Below are 21,315 nucleotides of genomic sequence, written 5' to 3'. Positions count from 1 at the left end.
CTAGAGCAGCAGGGCTCAGTCCCTGTTCCCTTCCTCATCTTAGTCATTCCCTAGGAGGTTTCATCAATGTTCAGGATATTACATACATATAACTCACATGGCATCACATTCCAAATCTATTTCATTCTACTGAAGATCAAGTGCAGAGTAGATGACTACATCCCAAACCATGGAAGACACAGCACTGTCAAATCCCAACCACAGTCTGTCCTCCAGCCTTCTCCTGAATCACCCACAAAAGACTGAGTGCATTAAACACATGTGGTTTGTGAGTTTTCATGTTTTATTTCCTTTCAAATTTGCAAATCTTCCTCTTTTAATGACACAAACCACACCATATATCCAAAAGTTAAAAAATAAAGCTATATCTACATCCTTATTTTCAACTGGGAAGTAAGGAGCTGTTCATAGAAACCTAAAGTTCTACAAGTGATGAAGAAGTCCCAGATCCCCGTGTGGTACAGGTGAGACAGGGAGGAGACACAGGTATGAGGAACAGACTCAGTCCTCAGGGTTGGTCTGGGCTGCTCACTTTGTCTGTGTTGACATGAGACAGCATGAGATGCCAACTGCAGAAAGAGAAACAGGTGGACTTGGATTCATAATAGAGAAGGAGAGATCTGAATACATCCTGTAACACTCAGTCCCACACAAGGCAGTTCTTTTATGCTGTGTGTCTTTGTCAGGGTTTCTATTCCTGTACAAACATTATGGCCAAGAAGCAAGTTTGGGAGGAAAGGGTTTATTCTGCTTACTTCCATATTTCTGTTCATCATCAAAGGAAGTCAGGACTGGAACTCAAGCAGGTCAGGAAGCAAGAGCTGATGCAGAGGCCATGGAGGGATATTTCTTACTGTCTTGCTTTCCCTGGCTTGCTCAGCTTTCTTACTTATAGAACCCAAGGCCACCAGCCCAGGGACAGCACCACCCATAATGGGCTGGGTCCTCCCCTGCTTGATCACTAATTGAGAAAATTCCTTACAGCTGGGTCTCATGAAGGCATTTCCACAACTGAGGCTCCTTTTTCTGTGATAACTCCAGCGTGTATCAACGTGACACACAAAACTAGCCAGTACACTGTGGAAGAAAATAGAGGAAATTCAGACTATTCTCTGGGAGTGGAGATACTCTAAAGAACTCAACTCAAAATGTCCCAGTGCTTAGCATCCCCATAACGCATGAGTCTATTTTCTGTCCCACCACATGCCACAGGTTAGGCCCTGCAAGTTCTTATTCTTCTAGATGGTGAAAGAATCATCAGAGCCTTAATCACTGTTCCTACCTGTAACAAAACAAATGAGACTCTATCAGACACCACAAGATGAGCTGGCAGTGTTGTTCCATGAACTCCTGTCTATTTATCCCATAATAGGCACCATTCTTAATGGCAGTCTGAGTAGAACTGCTGCTCCTTTCCCCTGTGTAAAGAAAACAGTGGATAAGAGGCCAGGAAGATAGCATGGCTAAGATAGTCTAGTGAAACACCTTAAACCTAGCACAAGGGAATTTACTAGAACTAGGACTGCAGACTCAGGGAAAACACAGCAAGATATGAAGGAAGTGTAATAAACTTTCTGTAGGGTCTTTCCTCAGCAGGGACCTTCCACTCCTACTTTTGACTCTGGATGAAGAATATGGCTTTTATTTCCCATGTTCCCATGTACAGTAGTTTGTCATCACAGAGACTCAGGTAAGGTCAGCATTTGTTTGAGATACTGCTTCCTAGCATGTGTTGCTTATGATGCTACATTAGTGTGACTTTCATTGGTGTATCTGTATGCTTGTGCATGCAAACATGTATGCTATTACCTATTTTGTAAGATAAAGTGGCCTCTGTGATACTTTTATGTACCTTAGTAAACACCTTTTTAAAATGAAAGTAAATGTCTTTAGATGACTAAAAATATTCCAAAAATATTGTAATTTTGATTTTATAAAATTTAATTATTTGGTATTCAGATGCAAATTTTTTAAATTGCATATTTTGAGTCTGTACACAGTTGGTTCATATCTGTAATCCAGTACTAGGGAGGCAGAAATAGGAGAATCCCTGGTGTTTACTGGATAACTGTTCTAACCACATCATTAAGATCCCATCTCAAAAAGAGAGAGAAAGAATAGAGGAAGACACACAGAACTGACCTCTGTCTTAGACACACACACACACACACACACACACACACACACACAAACATGCACACATGTAAACAAACATGCACACACATACACACACCTATACATACACACATGCACACATGTAATGAGCACATAGCTACATTATACACACAAGCACTCATACACTCATACATCATACATTCATAGACAGATAATAAAATACAACGATAAAATAAAATAAATCATCGTGTCATTTGAGGTGGTGGGTCAAAGGTTTTCCCAGAGAAGAGGCAGGATCAATTCCACCTAAGACCTGGAGTCTACAGGTGAGGAAGATGATTCAGGCTACGTTTTTGCTTACTTGCGCCTCTCCTCTTGCACACCACAACAGTAGGAGGCACACCTCCCAGGGGAACCAGACCAGCAATGACTACCATGATGATGACAGAGGACTGAGAAGATCTTCCTGGGAAAGGAGTGGAAAGTGAGGATCCTGATCCCCAGTTCTCATCCCTGATCTTGATCTAGGCTCCTTCTTTCCTTGACTCTGTTACCCTTACCCATCCTTACTCAATTTCAGGGCAGAAGGCTGGGTTAGCCCCTCATGTATCTCTGCTTCTCTCCAGAAGGCACCACCACAGCTGCCCACTTCTTGAAGGTTCCATCCCCCCGAAGGCCTTGTTTACAAAAGCTCCATGTCCTGGGTCAGGTCCTTCCCATCTCTCTGCCAGATCAGTGTGGTATCAACAGGGCAGAAGCCCAGGGCCCAGCACTTCAGAATGACATCTTCTTCAGATCTAGAGTGATAAGCCACATGGGCCTATGGGGGGATTGAGGAGAAAGTATTGGAAATTTTAAGCATTTTGCACTCTTTTTTGGGGAGTCATTGCGGCTCATGTCAGCTTCCTTGGAATGGACAGAATTAGGGAAAGGAGGAATGCAAACACCTTTCAGGAGCCCAGATTCAGGGATCTAGCATGTTCTATTCCTTGGAATGTTCTAAAAATCAAGGTGGATAGTTTTATGTCAACCTGGCATAGCTAAAGTCATATTAGAGGAGAGAAACTCTGTTAATAAAATGCCTCCAAAAGATGAGACTGTAGGCAAGTCTATAGGTCATTTTCTTAATTGGTGATGGGTACTGGAGGGCCCAACTCATTGTAGGTGGTACAGTTGATGGGCTGCAGGTCCTGGATTCTATAAACATGCAAACTGAACAGGCCATAGGGTGCAAGCCAGGAAGGAGCACTTCTTCATGCCCTATAGATCAGTGGTTTGACTTTCTATCTTGACTTCCTTCAGTGATGAACAATTCTGCAAGGGTAAGCCAAATAAACAATTTCTTCCCCAACTTGCTTTTGGGCATGGTGTTTCTTTGTAACAGTAGAAATACTAAGACAGCATCAAGTAGGAGTCTTCAGATTTCTCATCTCTATTCTTGATTGGGGGGAGAGAGAGAGAGAGAGAGAGAGAGAGAGAGAGAGAGAGAGAGGAAGAGAGAGAGAGGAAGAGAGAGAGAGAGAGAGAGAGAGAGAGAGAGAGAGAGAGAGAATATCAGTCCTGAGAGAGGCAGCATCAGTGGAGTGTGACTCCCAAAGATATTGGGGGTTGGCAGAGAACCAAGCCCGAAAGAGGGAAAGAGGTCAGGGTTCACAATGACTGAATGGAAGTGTTTGGTTGTTTATTTCAGGGTGTTTTCTCCTTCCATCTAGGACAGATTGAACTGTTCTGAAAGTAGGGTCAGCCCTGGAGGCAATCATTGTCTGATGTTGGATCAGGAAAGCCAGTAGCACTCTTTCTCCTCCTAAGCAGTATTCCAGCTGATCCAGTATTTCCTCCCTTCCCAGACAATAAGGACCTCACTTGTATAGTTGAGGAGATACCTTTGTTTCCTAAAAATGGTTCCTAGTTGTTCCTCACACCTGCTCATTGCAGAGTCTCCTTTCCATTCTGCAGGAATCTATGGAGCAGTTCCAGGCACTCTCCATCCACATAGGCTCTGAAGTATTCTGCTGTACCATCTGACTCTAACTTACTCTTTGTGATCTGAGCCACCATGTCTGCTGCAGTCCAGGAGCTCAGGTCCTCATTCAGGGTGATGTAATCCAAGCCATTATATGCTTCCTATTAGTATGTTTCAAGAAGGAGCACATGTCACCCTACTTAGCAGCTAACCATCCACCACAGGATGTCAGAGCCTGGCCACAACAGGGCTGTCAGCCTGTGTCACCCCACCCTTCTCTTCCCATCCCCATGATTTGACCTAAACAGAAAGTGAAACTGTTTCAGCATTTCTGATGGCTCTAAAGCCTACCCCCATACCTGGAATGTGGTACCTGGGGTTACTAGAGGTCTGTAGTGGAGGCATGTAGGAGTCCAGCCCAGGCCAGGGTAACTCATTTGCCTATAGTCAGTTGTACTAGCTGAACAGTGTGAAGGTAAGCTCTGATTCTTTGAATAATGTTCTTGACTCTGAATTTCAGATCCTCCCAATACTCTAGACCTTCCTACTCCATCCAGGGTCTACTTGTCTCCATCTTTGGAAACTCTTCATTGCTATCACAGAGCATAAACTGCCTGTCATCTCTGTAACCTAGAGATGTACTGTGCCTCCCCAGGACCTAGGGGTGACAGGGCAGTTGTGAAAAATCACAGTGAATGTGAGTGTAAGAGAGGTGAGATCAGGACACTTCTCTGAGGATGCAGGCAATGCAGGAGTGGTTCTGGGGGTGGTGGTGGAGAGGGTTTGGCAGGACAAGGAGCTCAGGACAGGGTGAGGAAGGGTCTGTTCCTAAGCCCTTGCTCATCTTCTCTGTGGTTGGTTGCCACTGGACTCCTCAACTCACTGGGGCCAATTTGACTTCAGTAATAGCCAGAAAAACCACTACCACCAGCAGGAGAGTGCAGTCTTCTGAGTTCCCCCATCCTTCCAGTGGTAGTGCTGATTGGATTCTCTAGGTACCCAACACCCAAGTGTAATAAGAATTGGGCAAGTATCACCAATATCCATGCAAAAGTATCAGGCAAAGTTTAAGTTACAAAGAAGTGAAATCTCCAAGGAAATGGAGGATTCTCCATCCTATTTTCCTACTCCTTTGACTCTCACCAAGAAGAGTCAAGTGTAGAACCTGGGCTTTGCCTTGACTCCTGTTCTCCTACACTGAGTACTTAATGTCACATTTCCTAGAGCCCTTCAAACATTTCACTATCTCTGTATGTTCTCCAAAAGAAACAAACAGACAAACAAACAAACATTTTTGTTCATTTGTTTTATGTGTACTGATGTTTTGCTTATATGTTTGTTTGTACTCCAAGTGAGTACCTGGTGCCAGCAGAGAGTAGAAGAGGGCATCTGATCCACCAGAACTGAAGTTAGAAACCCTATTTATCTCTATGTGAGTGCTGGAAATAAAACCTAGGTCCTCTGGCAGACTCCATGGATAACTTTTATTGGTTCGGTCTGCCAGTAATTATCACATTTGGAAGTTAGAAGTGTCAAGGTCCTGTTTGGGGATGCACACTTGTAAACCCAGTCTCAGAGAGGAGTAGCCATAATGGAATTTGGAAAGAATTCAACAAGGTTTTTCAGCTAGGGAGTTCAGTACTGAGAAAGAGGGAAGGAAGAAAGAAACAGGAAGGGAAGGAGAGAGGGAGGGAGGGAGGGGGAGGAACAAAGGAAGGGTAGGAAGAAGGGGAGGAAAAGAGAGAGAGAGAGAGAGGAAGGGAGAGGGGAAGGAGGGGGTAGGGGAAGGAAATGAAGAGGAAGGAGGAGAGAAAAGTATGGAAGGGGAAAAGTCCTGTGTATGGCTTTGACTAACATAAATGGAAACCTTGTTGATTCTACAGGCAGGGCAGTCTTCTATTCTGCAAAACATAGTTTTAAAATGGGAGGTATGCAATCTGGTCAGTAAACACACTAGAAAAGGGATCCTTGGTTCCTCCTAACAAATTCACTGGAGCTCTGGTGAAAAATCTGCCAAGAGGTCTTACAGTCAGACCTTTTGGATATTAAAAGTGGAAGCCCCTGAATTTTTTGTATCTGCAAGCTCTAAGGTCCTCCCATCCCACTGGGGATCCAAGCAAGAATTCTTGGAGTCAATGTAGGCACAGGAAACTGACTTGGATACAGATTCATGAACACAACTAGCAATTTGGCTGCAATGTAGGGTGAACAGTGCTGGAAGGTAGGAAATAAGGACAGTATTAAAACAAAAATATTGAGATGAAGTCTAATGAATCTAACGTTGATTTCAATGGTTTAGTGAATTGACATAAATATATTATTACCCAACTCACACTCAGAAATGTTAATAAAATAAAATGAATATCATATGAATATTATATGAACAATATATTATAGTGTATTATATGAAGAGTACACATTATATAAACATATCATATTATGTATAATGTGAATAATATATGACAATTATTAAAATATATATAAAATCATGTTTTAATTATATAAATATTATAAATATTATAAATATTATTAGTATTATATGTAAATTACATGGATATATAGAAATATTGTTTAAAATAAAATTAATTAATAATAATTGCACTGTTTAAATAGGCACACTTTCCACTAATGCCAAGTTTCTATATAAACACCAGTTTCCACAGGTAAGTTAACCAAACACTCACCCCCATTGCTCAATATCAAAATAATATGTTTTGTCTTGTTTTATTTTTTTGAGACAGGGTTTCACAGCCCTCACTTTCCTGGACTTGATTTGTAGATAATGCTGGCCTTGAACTCACAGAGATCCTCTTGCTTCTGCCTCTTGAGTACTGGAATCAAAGGTGTGCACCACCTATGTCAGACTCAGTCTCCATGTTTGATCATAAATGATTCACAGGGTCTAAAGAACTTAGCATAAAGCTCATTATTTGAAATTGCAGTATCTTACTTTATGTTTCATGAACTTTTGCATTCACTATATGTTGAATTTCTTAGGACTAGGACGGCTCTGGTGCTGCCCCATTTTTGATATTATGACCCCTTTCACCCTTGTAATTGGCAAAAGGTCTTACCAAAATTTTATTTTTTTAACATCAATGAAATTACTAGAACACAAAGAAAAATAAATGACTTGATTCTTATGGGAAAAGAAATTTGGACAGAATGATTCCTTGGAGAGAAAACCCCAAGATGTTAATGCTCTAAGATGCTGCTGGGGAAGTATGAGAGGGCTCATTCTGGACTTCCCTCTGTCAGAACACAAAGTGAGATCTGCTGAGATTTAGTATTATAATTATAAGTAGGTTCTTATGTCCATTCTAAAGTATGCACAGCAGCTTAGACTTACGACAATGTAATATTGGGAGAAATTTTCTTTCATTTCCCCCTATGTTTATTCTCTCTCTCTCTCTCTCTCTCTCTCTCTCTCTCTCTCTCTCTCTCTCTCTCTCTCTCTCTCTCTTCCTTTCCCTCCTTCCCTCCCTTCTCCCATCCCCAATTCCCTTCCTTCCTTAGACAAGGTGTTCAATAGCCCAAACTAGTGTGGAAATCCCTAACTAACTCTTAGAACTCTCTACTAAAAAATATTAATTCAGTTATTTGTTTCTCCCAGTCTGTCCCTCTCCCCCTCCCTTTCTCTTCAGAAAAGGGGAAGCCTCCAATGAATATCAAACTGCCTATGCATTTCAAGTTGCACATCTACTGAAGCTAGACAAGGCAGCAGAGTGAGGAGAAAGGGATCCAAAGGCAGGTAACGGAGTCACAGACAGCTACTGTCCCCACAGTTATGAATCCCCAGGAAGACCAAGCTGAGCAGCTGTTACATATGTGCAGAGGACCTAATTCATCCACCTCCTGAGAGGTTGGCTTATGTGGAATGTGTCTTCACATCCATTTTAGGGTCTTTCCCCTCTCCGATGAAAGGAAGTTCATACCACAGCAATGGGTGAGTGAGGGGAACTGGGGGCCATTTTTGACTGCAGTTTGTAAAAACTATATCATAGACAGAGTAGGTTCACTGTACAAGTCACTATCTGGAAATCTTTTATTTTCCTAATTTGTTTGTAATTTTTTCCATGCACTCTTGGTGTGTTTGGGATTTTCAGATCTCAGAATAGGCTGTGTGATCAAGCATATGATATGTAGTAAATATGTGGTAGGATGTTGGTGTGTGACTTTAGTGGATCTAGTATTTTGTCTGGACACTTGTATCCATGTAAGGATGAGAGGAGATAAGAAGAAGGGAAAGAGAGAGAGAGAGAGAGAGAGAGAGAGAGAGAGAGAGAGAGAGAGAGAGCAAAGAATTAGAGTATTCATCTCTTAGTATCTGTTAAAGTCAATGATCATCAGAGAAGCAGGTTCTGCTCCAGTGCTAGTAACAAGTTAGGTTGTGTTTGTGTGAAATAAACACATGACTCTATACTATGGTTTTAGTGGAAGAGGGAGGATTCTTTTATCAGAAACATGAAAATAATTTGTGAACCTTGGTAGGATATACTTCTTACAACATTTCTTTTATATAAGCCCAAATTGTTGGCCATGTGTCTGTTTAGTATGATTCATGATTCTTGGAATGCCCATCATCAACGGTTACATTTAGAACATTTGTCCTATATATGTGTTCATGGCAGGCATCTCCTTGTTTTCTGTGTTGAATCACTGATAATGTAATGAAATTTCCATACTGATTTTGATGCTAACTAATCTGAATATGTCATATAGGACAACAAAATGTCCAAACAATTGTCCCTCTTTTGCTAAAGTCATTTACATAGTCCAGGACACAGATCACTTTAGTTCTGATGTGTTGTTTCTATGTGCTCTGATGATCATTAAATTTAGCATTACAATCAGGATAATCTTGTGGATAAAGTATAGATGCAAACTATGATAATAGGTAAATGTGATCTCATGAGGTTTGTTATCCAGCATTGAATAGGTAACATTAGGCTCTTTATGAACCCAGTAAGTCACAGAGGGCAGGTAAAAATGATAGTTATTGTTTGGGATTCTGAGGTTACAGTCTTAGAAAAAAACTAGAAAGCATTTTTGTTTCTTCCTAGAACTTGAATTCATGTTGAAAATATGTAATGAAACTCAATACACCAAATTAAGATACAGTCTATTGATAACAACTGATCAGGGAAGGACAACAATTGCGTGCATGCGTGTGTGTGTGTGTGTGTGTGTGTGTGTGTGTGTGTGTGTGTTTATATGAGATAATCAGAAAAACACTGAGTTTAGGACAACTGGTGCTGACTTGGTTGAGTTCAGTGTGGTTGAGGAAGGAAGTTGAAGAGCATAGAGACATGTGTAAGTAAAGGGGGAAGGTGGTGCATGGTTTTCTAGTTCACCACAGCGTGTTAAACCTTCAAACAACATGAGAGGCACTGGAGACCTCAAATCATTAGACATAGGTAACAGTGATCCAAGATGGGGTTTAAAAGAAGTATTACTTGGAATGAATGGAAATAATATCATTTGGAGACTCCAGATGTATTTTATACTTATCAGTGAATGCATCAGGGGCATTATTCATTCTACACGTCACTTATGATAGCAATGAATGGCTAAAGATATTCACAATTTGAATTCCACTCAACTTTTGCATGGTATTGGAACTGCAAAGATTTGAAAGACTATGCTGTAATTAAGAAAATCTCCAATGATTGTATGCTGTGGCAAAAAAGACAAATGTGAACCTATACTTAGAATAGCTGACTATAGAATTATTAAAATTTCTACTTCGTGCCTTTTGCTGTATTGCTCTTGAGTGAAAGGGTGTGTAGAAATAATTTCTCTTTCCTAGATTGCAAAGTCTAGACCATGAGTCACCCCAAACCTCAATGTTCTTGAATATGATAAGTGGACTAAAAGTTGTGTATACCTTGCACATTTTTCTATTTTAACACTCTAGTCTTGTACAATTTCTCCTTCCTATTTGTAAACACATGATTATATATATATTATATGTTGAATATATTATATGTTAATAATTTGCAAAATCAATAACGTTGTGAAAGGTGTGCATTCCTTGTACCTTACTCCATCTGCCATCGAAACCCTTTTCCCAGAGATTCTGATCATTAGTTGTTTCTTCTTGTGAGTTGAGAGGGTTTTTCTACCCGCAAAAGAAAATTCAATGAGAACTCTCAGCCCATTGACCATCTTGTACTGAACCTTGATTTTCGTCATTCAACAAATCATCCTGGCATTCTGAATGTATGCCCTATGTGTGCATCTGTATTATATATACCTAAAAGCATGTATGTTTTTTGCATTTTTCTGAGTCTATATAGTAGTTAAGTTTTATTTTGAGCACATTTATATGCACATATATGCTTAAATTCTGCATATATTTCCTTTTATAAATGTAATAATTTAGCCATAGTTTTCAGTGATTAGATTATTTTCGTTCACTTGTGTTTAAAATGGTCATATGAACATAATGTCATAATATGTAATTTTCCACATGTTCAGGGACTTGTACAGGTAAGCTGTAATTGTAATACACATGATTGAAAACTTACAGTGCTGATAGAGTCAAAATTTTATCTTCATATATATAGAACAAAATCCTGTCCTGACAAATTCCTATTTTAATATCCTCAAAAAACAGGTTATTTTTAAAACATTTTGTTGTTGTCAAACATATGAGCCACAATCCTAATTATAGTCTTTGCAACATGCAGTATGACCGTAAACAATGCAGACATGGTGTGTTCCTGTAGTCTGTTCTTCCAAAGGTAACAAATTATAACAGAAGACACAGGGAGGTTAATAAACTGCTGTGACTCTTCACTCTAATGATTACCCAGCTGCCCCTGCACTCATCCATTCTATGTTTGTGTTTACATCTTCATAATTTCATCATGTGTCCTTACAGCTACGACTCCACTGGAAATACAGAATAGTGTGTTCATGGGGATCAATCATTATCCTTTCATGTCCACAGCCTTATATCGGCCCCTTCTTACACCTCATTCCACAACGTTGGAAACTACTTATCTTTTCTCAGTTTCTAAACATTATCCACTTAAAAACATGCTACAATAGCTACCTCACTCAGGATTATATTTTCTAGTTCCATCCATTTGCCTGCAAAACTCAGGATGTCCTCATTCTTAATAGCTGAGTAGTACTCCATCATGTAAATGGATCATATTTTCTGTATCCATTCTTCTGTCATGGGACATTGCATTATTTACAGCTTCTCACTATCACAAATAAGGTCACTATGACCATAGTGGAACACATGCCCCTGTGGCATGGTGGGGCATCTTTTGGGTATATTCCCAAGAATTGTATTGCTGGGTCTTCAGGTAGATCTATTTCCAATTTTCTGAGGAACCTCCAAATTGATTTCCAGAGTGGTTGTCAAAACTCGAATAAAACCTCTTGGGAGAGGCTAAAATTAAACAGATTACAGAGGTGTTTAGTTGAATTGTTCATTCCTTCCTTGTAATGGTTTTGCTTTGTTTTTGCAAATATTAATCACCACATCCAGTTTGTTCTTCCCATATTGCACGATTGTTTTCTCTAGCATATAATACAATTTGTTTTGCTATTTATTCATTGAAGAGCTTTTGCCTTATCTTGAGTTTTTGGTTTTTATAAATGAGTATTCTACAAACATTAGTGTGTAATATTTTGTGGATATATAATACATGCATATTTATATATAATGTGAATATATTATACATTTTCAGCTTACTGAGGAAATGGCTGAAGTTTTGAAAGGACTACAGTGCAACCGCAGCTGTAAATTCTAATTAACAAATACATAATATTGTATTTGTTAACATTTGATCAATTTGTTTTCTACATTTTTAACATTGATCATATTTTCAATGTGACTATCTTTTGAGTTGGTAGCATGCATCTGGTGTAGTTTATCATCTTCATAATCTTTTTAAATAAGAGTTTTAACTTTGTTGAATTTTCTCTATGTACATTTGATTTTCATGTAAAATTCCTGTGATTTTTTTTATTATTTCCATTTTATTTTTTTTCAGTTTTAAGTTTCTAGCATCTATTCACGTATTTAACTAGCTTTAGGAAGTGAAAATTTAAACACTTCCATTTATTTTATTTTGTTTCTATTAGCATATAATTGTACATATTCATGAGTGTGATGTGAGTTTTCTTTTTTTAGGTAAGTCTTACTGTGTTGATCTAGGTGATCTGGAACTTGCTATGTAGAGGAGGCTGGGCTTCACAGATCCACCTGCCTCTGCCTCCTAAATGCTGGAATTAAAGTCATTCATGCATCACTATTGTCTAGCCCCAGTGGGATGTTTTGATATGTATACAATTTTATAATGATCAAGACATGTTAGTTTACATGCTCGTTACTACAAATATTTATTATTTCTATGCAGGTTTTCAATGTTTATCCTTTTCTTATATATGAATTTTTTTAATCTTTATTAACTTGAGTATTTCTTATTTACACTTTGATTGTTATTCCCCTTCCTGGTTTCCAGCCCAACACCCCCCTAGCCCCTCCCCTCCCCTTCTATATGGGCTTCCCCTCCCCATCCTCCCCCCATTACCACTCTCCCCTCAACAATCACGTTCACTGGGGGCCAATGGTATTCCTACTTATTGTTTTCACTACATAACAAAATTTGATATGTCTTATTTCCCTAATCATCTAACATATTTTCTAGTTTCTATTTGGGTTTCCATTTTTATCTATAAATAGGTTATTTAAATGATGTTACTTGGTTTGAAGCACTTAGCAAGATTTTTAGATTGCTTTCTTATAATTTTCTGATTATCGTTGCTGAATTTTCTTCATTGTGTATGTGTTTTTTACTGTAAAATTCCCGTTATTTCTACCTTCTCCATCTTATTTTCCTCAGGTTCATGTTTCAAAGAACATGAGTAGTTCTGCTTTCTGAAATAAAGCCAACCAAACCCAACCAACAAACCAACAAACCTACCAACCAACCAACCAACCAACCAACCAACCAACCAACCAACCAACCAAAACATAGCAAAAAGACCCCAAGCTTTTTAAATGAATCAGTCTATGCTTGACTTAGTAAATGTTCAATGTGCCCCAGCAATATGAATTCTTTTATTTTTATGTTCAATGCTTTACATGAATTAACCAAATTGTGAAGTTATGTTGTTCAGATGTTCATATTCTTACTTTTTGGGTGTTTAGTTAATCAGTTTTATTGAGAGGTATACAAAGTATATAATTCTTCATTCTTTTAACTTTTAAAGCTATTTACTGGGAGTTTATATTGGATTCTGATATTCTGGATCACTAACTAGCAGATACTCTTCTGTGGGTGGTAGTGGAAAATAACCCACATTCTTTAACAATGCTTCAACATGGCACACAGCCCGAGGGCTCCTCCTTCTGTTAAGCTTGTATGGTTGCTTTCTTTTTCAAATGGCAGTTTTACTTGTTAATTTACTAGGTCCTTCTTCCCTTCACCCTTATGTTGTGCCTTGTTTTCTTCCTGCTAGCTCCTCTCCTTTCAAGAAAATCTCACTGTGGGATACTTTTTTGGGCTGAAAATGGGGTGTTGCCATATTTCTACAACCTCTCAGTATTTAATATTTTCCCAACTATACTCAGTGCCCCACAGCTATGCTGCAACTCTGTAATGCAATTACTCTACATTTCTTTTACTTACATGGTATTTGAAATTTGTGGGCTCTCCCTTCCTCCCCTGCCCTCTCTCATTTCTGTCACCTTCTCTTTTTCTATTTTTTTCTCTCCTGTTGAAACATGGTCTCAGACACATTGTAGCCTAGGCTGACCTCAAACTCATAATCTTCTTTTTATGTCTTGAAAGATTTAGGTGGTCAAGGAAGATAGAGATCCATCATTGACTGCTTGGGTTCAGAAGTGGAGAAAATTTCACTAGGCTATATCTGTACAATTCTCAATACCTAAAACAGAAGGTAAATAATTTTCTGTGTGCTTTCAACAGGTTCAATTCTTGATTTGCAGGTCCTGTTAAAAGTGCCTTTATATATTTGGCTTAGTTCTAACATGCTTCAATTATTGGTCAAACACCATTTTACAGGTTCAGAATTTATCAGGTATACCCATCTCTAACTCTGTTGTAAGTGGATGAGTCCATTAGTCCTGGATGTTGTTTACACAGAAACTCACCCCGAGTTCCTCCTAGAGTCAGCTTGTGTTTCACTTAGTCCCTTCAGAGTAATGTCTTCAATTCAGAAAACCAGAACACATTGCTTTCCTTATATTTTCCCCTAGTGATGGAGAACTCCACTTCAGTGGATGAGTTCCTCTTGCTTGGCCTGACCACTGTTCAGAAACTGCAGCCCATCTTTTTTGTGATGTTTTTAACCATTTACTTGCTGAATTTGGTTGGAAATGGAGTAATATTAATGATCGTTACTCTGGAGAGAAGACTTCACTCCCCGATGTACTTCTTCCTAGGAAACCTTTCCTGCCTGGATATTTGTTACTCTTCGGTGACTCTTCCCAAGGTTCTCATCAACCTTCTCTCAAGGCATAGGACCATATCTTTCCTAGGCTGTATCACTCAGCTATATTTCTTCCACTTTCTGGGAAGCACGGAGGCCATCTTGCTGGCTGTGATGGCCTTTGACCGTTTTGTAGCCATCTGCAGCCCACTCCGCTACACTGCTATCATGAATCCTCAGTTGTGCATCCTGTTGGCAGCTACAGCCTGGCTCACCAGCTTTTTCTATGCTCTGCTGCATTCTGTCATGACTGCTCACTTGAATTTCTGCCACTCTCACAAACTCAGTCACTTCTTCTGTGATGTCAAACCTCTCTTAGAAGTGGCCTGTGGCAGCACAGTACTCAACCAGTGGCTTCTTTCTGTTGTCACAGGCAGTATATCCATGGGGGCCTTCCTCCTCATAGTCCTCTCCTATTTCTACATCATTGCTTTTCTTCTGTTCAAGAACAGGTCCTGCAGAATGCTTAGGAAGGCTCTGTCCACTTGCACCTCTCACTTTATGGTGGTTTGTCTTTTCTATGGACCTGTTGGTTTCACATACATCCGTCCTGCCACAGCATCAGCGTCCTCCATGAGTGAGGATCGGATGGTGGCCATCATCTATAGTGCAGTCACCCCAGTGCTGAACCCATTGATATATACTCTTAGGAACAAAGAGGTGATGTTGGCTCTGAAAAGGAACTTTGGGAAGAAGTTGTTTAAAGACAACCAGCTACATGCAGGAGATCAATGACACTCATATCTTAAGTACATGAAGGTACTTCACGCTATTAAGTGATAAGTTGGCCTGATTTTTTTCCTCTCATGGTATTTATGAACATTTCAGGCAAGAGAGAACGTTCAAATCACATGGAAGTTAACAAACCAATTCTACAATATTTTAAAATATAAATTTTAATGTGTCAAGGGTTATTCACAGTACATATACCAGAGTCATTCAATGCTGTAGAAATTTTTAAAAAGCCAGGAGGGACAGAGAGAGATGTGATCAAGTTCTTGATATATATTAGACAACATGTTTGGCCTTTGCCTTAAGTAACTCATTGGCCATTTGATTCACATCTGAGTCTATATTAACAATAGGCTTTATAGTAGGCTCCAAGCAAACCTCAATTGGGAGATTGGTTACAACAGAAGGGTTATATGATTAGATATAAAAATTTGTGACTCTTGATAGTAGCTTGATTCCTTAGTGAGGGAGAATAGAGATTAATTTCAGCGATAAGATCCAATCCTGGTGAAAAGGAGTTCCTAAGCACTTGAGGATCTGAACTGCCCCCCAACATGTTTTACCTCCAGATAAAACTAACATCAGCTACCCAGTGGACACCTGGCCTCACAGCTTCCCTCTGTACTCATGATTGAGGCAAAGAGCAGGCATCTGCCTTCAGGCAGTTTTTGTTATTGGTGTTATTATTTGTTTCATTTGAGGTCTTAGAGGTGGGACACAGGGCCATGGAAAACAAATGATACAAGTTACAAGTCACAAGAGATATGGGAGGTGTCTATCAAGGTAGCATACAAGTCCGTATACTAGATATAAGAGGACACATCCTTCCCCAAGGACACATAAACTGATAATGGTTGTTCAGGTTGAGGAAGGTGCTTCTTCAGTGATGCAGTCACCCACATGTTATCACACTCTTGTAGGCAGACTCTATATTAACTCTTATAAGCAACACTAAATTTCTTGGCTTATCAAGTTATATTTTGTGGTAACAATTCTTTGGCCTGTTATTAGTGTCCTATATGAGGGGAACAAATATTTGTTTTCCTTGTCTTACCAGAAAGTTAATGCAGCATGCAAATATGAGTTTGACCACTGAACTGAGAACAGGACCCCTGTTGAAGGAATCAGAGAAAGGACTGAAAGAGCTTGAAGGGGCTTGAGACCCCATATGAACAACAATGCCAACCAACCAGAGCTTCTAGGGACTAAGCAACTACACAAAGACTATACATGGACTGTAGTCCAACCTCATAGGTAGCAATGAATAGCCTAGTAAGAGCACCAGTGGAAGGGGAAGCCACTGGTCCTGCCAAGACTGAACCCCTAGTGAATGAGATTGTTGGGGGGAGGGCAGTAATGGGGAGAGGATAGGGAGGGGAACACCCATATAGAAGTGGAGGGGGAAGGGTTAGGGGGATGTTGGCCCAGAACCTGGGAAAGGGAATAACAATCGAAATGTGAATAAGAAATACCCAAGTTAATAAAGATGAAAAAAAAAAGATGAGTTATAGAGGAGTTTTTGTATTAGCATAAATTAGTTTAAAGAATTTTACCATAATTTAATTAACAGATAAAATTTATATATGTTTATTGTGTATAGCATGGTGTTTTGTGTAAGTGCACAGTCGAATGACTGAATAAAGCTAACCAATATGTACATGACTTTAAGCATTAGCCACACCACTAAGTTACAAATAATTTTTGAGTACATTTAATATCTATTCTTCTAGCAACTTTCAAGTATCCAATTATTTGTTGTAAAACTAGAGCTACTCTGTTAAATACAATATCTCCAAGTCTGTCACCTCATAAAAATTCTTCTTACCAACATCTCTCCAATGTTACCTCTTTCCTGACTAGGCCTTTGCCATGTCTTCTTTTCTACTCATTGCATAATATGAGCATGGTTGGATAGGTTTTTAATCCCTAGCTTAGTGGATGCTCTTATTGAAGACATTCTGTAAAGATCCTACCCATACCAAGTGAGGGTAACTCCTTTTGTAATCATATTGTCATAATTTCAGTACTAAAAATTACTCTTCTTAAAAATATTAATCTTTTATGCCTTAGTCACACAGTTTTATTGCATTAAACATATTTAAATTTTTCCTCCAGTTAATAATAAATATAATACTAAAAAATACTCTTCTACTTTCTGGATTTGGTCTAGTAATAGATGCTATAAAATTCATCTTCAAAATGCATAGACTGAGCATACAATCATTTTCATTATCTCATTATCTCAACTGTTAATACAGAGCTCCAGGAATCAACATAGACAATTCTTATCAGGAAGACTAAATAATTTCCTATCCTGTTCCCAATATATTGCCAGCTTTTCTGGTTTATTTTGTTTATTTGTTTTGTTTTTAATGATTTATTTACTTTTATCTATGTTCATTGGTGTTTTGCCTGCATGTAGGTCAGTTTGATGGTGTGGGGTCCCCTCGAACTGGAGATATAGACAGTTGTGAGCTGCCATGTGGGTGCTGAGAATTGAATCCGGTTCTTTTGGAAGAACCAATCAGTGCTCTTAACCACTGAGCCAACTCTCCAAAGCTTTGTGTTTTAGTCCTGTTCTCATCTGTAAAGCTGAATGATCCTTTGAAAATAGCCACATAGAATCTGTTGATTTATAACTGCCACACTCACAGTAATCATTCTTCTGCTGTGTTTTGGCCTACAAGACTGATTGTGCCTTTTATCTCTCAATGACTGCTCACCAATCCTAGATTCTACACTTGATCTTAGCCAAAAGGCCGAGAAGCTATCAATCCTAGATTCTAGAACACAGCTACGATCCTAACCTGAGGGCATAAATGATCCCATTGATCTGAAAGAATGTTCTGCAGACACGCTTATGACCAATTCCTCCATTTCCTATACATCTGTCCTTACAACTGGCCTTCCCAAGAAGTCACTGAAGTGTACACTGAGCACTCTAGTAACAGCCATCTTCCTTGCACTCTGGATATTTTTCTCTGTAACATTTATCTCCTTATAATGGGTCACCAACCTCATGTATTACTCTGTAGTGTGTAGCAGGGGCTAGTTCCCAGTAGATTACATCCCCCACATGGCTGGTACACAAAACTGTTTTCAGTTTTTTTATCCTATATGACAAAATTTTGTGTTCTGTAGACAATGTTGAATAAATGCCATCTGGATCAGTATAGATACCTTCCCACTCCTGGATACAGGATCTCTTCTGACTGGGACTTAGACCAGCGCTTCTCTGTGACCCCTGAAGCATAAGATCCTCACCCTGAGCTCAGAGACATATGTTGCTCTCTTTCCTTTCCTTCTTCTCCCTGTTCTTTTTCAGGCAATCTTTACATATCACAGCTCATCCTAATACAAATGTACAGCTTATGTTAAGTATTTATGAGATTGAGGCAGGATGTTGGGAGCTCAAGGCCAGCCCAAGGCATATTGTAAGACTCTGTCTCAAAATAACTGTGTACCATGTGCAGTGGTGAAAATAAAAGAGAATAGTTGACTTATGGGGTTGGATTTCTGTCCACATAAAAAATTTAAAATGCACACATACACACACACTCATACACACACACACACACACACACACACACACACACACACACACACTGACTTTAGAATTGAGCAGGGCTGAGATTCTTACTTTCTCACATGGTACTGACAATGGACAGACACTTGGACACAGTTAAATGCCACTTACAGAAAGAGAAATCAGCATATGGAGGAGAAGAAATGTCAACAAATCCTTTGTGGATGTGAATAGCATATGGCATGGTCTTATACTATGGAAGAAAATAATCAGAAAGGAATTAAGATTAGTCACTGTGATTAGTGATACTTACAATAACCTACTACATACTCTCTGTGTCACTTGAGTCCCCACACCATTAAACCAGGAGTCTGTTCTCCACTCTACCCTCCTTGAATTTCATAGGCTCTATGGTGTCAAATTTTTAACCCATGAAAAATGTATCAGAACCTTGAGAAGTGACTTAAATGAGGCAGAACAAAATAATAAGTCTGAATCCACAGGACATGTGCCTAAAGGGGGGAATTTTCAGCTAGCTTAGCTCCTTCATACACTTCACCCCCCCACCATACTTACTAACATTCTAAGTATATTTGTGGCTTCTTCCACCTGCGGGAAGGGTAAAAACTATGGAAGGATAGAGAAGAAGCAGAGCCTTTAGAATGTAAAAAAAAATCTTAGTCCTGACACTAGGGAAAGTCACAATTCTTTCTGCAGATCCAAACAATAGAGAAGCAAGAGGAGAGATGGGCAACTGCCCTCCTGGAGCCTTCCCTCAGAAGAACCTTCTCCTCTGACCTCTAGGTGCTGGGAATCAGGCTCAGAATATACATGGTAATAAATCTGTACTACATTTTCTATGTTATTTATCATAGAGTCTGTATGCAGGTCCAAGTTTGTACCTGTGTGTACACAAGTCGAAGTTTGCACATGCATATGATGCAGACATTATATCCCAGTCTGTGCTGATCACAATTCTGAAAGACAACACTGAAAACTACAAACTCGAGGAACATTTATTTACTTTACTGTGTATAAAAGAGAGTGCACTTGGGTATGGACATGATTGTCCACATTTGTGCATGTGTGGATGTGTGCATGTGTGCTGAAGTTATAGGAAGTTGTGAATCTCCTGATATGTGTGCTGAGAAACAAACCACAGACCTCCCCCCTGCAAGGGCAGTAAGCACTTTTAATCACAGAGCCAGCTTTCCCGACCCAATAGTGAACATTTCTTAAGGATTTAGAGCCTCATGTGTCTGAAAGAACTGGTGAAGTCTGTGTCTAGTTGGCAAAAAAATTAGTGCAGAAAGAAAATCCTGGCTGTTTTTATGTCAACTTTCCACAAGCTAGAGTCATTTGAGAGGAAAGAACTTCAATTGAAAACATGCCTCCATAAGGTCTAGCTGTAGGCAAGACTGAAGGGCATATTCTTAATTAGTGATTGAAAGAAGAGGGCCCAGTCTTAGGTGCCATGAGAAAGTTGACTGAGCAAATTATCATGAGGAAGTCAATAAGCACAGCTGCTCCATAGACCTATGACCTTCCCTGTTTGAGATTCTGCCCTAACTGCTTTCAATGATGAACTCTTATATGGAACTGTGAGTGAAATCAACCATTTCCTCCTCAAGTTGCTTCTGGTCATGGTGTTTTGTTTTGTTTTGTTTTACCATTTCTATTGCATTTTTAAATTTACATTTCAAATGTTATTTCCTTTCCAGTTCCCTGTCCATGAGGCCCCTATAACATGCCCCTCCCTCGTCTTCTCTGAGGGGGTTCCCCCTCCGCAACCACCGTCCCTTTCCACCCTGACATTCCCCTACACTGGTGAGGTCCAGCTTGGCAGGACCAAGGACTTCTCCTCCTACTGGTGTTCAAGAAGGACATCCTCTGCTACATATGCAGCTAGAGCAATAAGTCTGTCCCATGTATACATTTCGGATGGTACCTTTTTCCCTGGGAGTTCTAGTTGGTTGGTATTGTTGTGCTCATGGGGTTGCAAGCCCCTTCAGCTCCTTCAAACCTTTCTCTAACTCCTCCAATGGGTACCCCCTCCCAATCTCAGTTCAATGGTTTGCTGCTAGCATTCACCTCTTTATTTGTCATGCTCTGATTGAGCCTCTCAGGAGACAGTTATATCAGACTCCTGCTAGCATGCACTTCTTGACTTCATCAATATTGTCTAGGTTTGGTGGATGAATATATATGTGCTGGATCCCTAGGTGGCACAGGTTCTGCCCTCCATCTCTGCTCCAAACTTTGTATCCATATCTCCTCCTACGAATATTTTCATTCCCCTTTTTAAGAAGGACTGAACCATTTGCACTTTGGTCGTCCTTCTTCTTGAGCCATATGGTCTATGGATGGTATCTTGGGTAATTCGAGCTTTTGGGCTAATATCCACTTAACGCTGAATGCATACCATGTGTGCATTTTTTGTGATTGGATTACCTCACTCAGGATGACATTATCTAGTTCCATCCAATTGCCTATGAATTTC

General features: G+C 39.5%; 1 protein-coding gene and 2 pseudogenes across 1 annotated transcript; 2 read left to right on the top strand and 1 right to left on the bottom strand.

The window, feature by feature from the left end:
• On the top strand, positions 266 to 4,780 carry RT1-M3-3-ps (RT1 class I, locus M3, gene 3, pseudogene; annotated as a pseudogene).
• On the top strand, positions 14,327 to 15,292 carry Or12d17 (olfactory receptor family 12 subfamily D member 17). The gene is given in 1 exon segment (NM_213731.1): positions 14,327 to 15,292. A coding segment is annotated over 1 exon segment (966 nt).
• Positions 15,293 to 17,923: 2,631 nt separating this feature from the next.
• Positions 17,924 to 18,060, bottom strand: LOC147998424 (U2 spliceosomal RNA; annotated as a pseudogene).
• Between the last annotated feature and the right edge of the window lie 3,255 nt (positions 18,061 to 21,315).

This window comes from Rattus norvegicus, chromosome 20, assembly GCF_021556685.1.
Source record: "Rattus norvegicus strain SHRSP/BbbUtx chromosome 20, alternate assembly SHRSP_T2T, whole genome shotgun sequence".
NCBI classification, from domain to species: domain Eukaryota; kingdom Metazoa; phylum Chordata; class Mammalia; order Rodentia; family Muridae; genus Rattus; species Rattus norvegicus.
The sequence above is the reverse complement of the archived record's forward strand: the minus strand, read 5'-3'. Positions and strand labels throughout refer to the sequence as shown.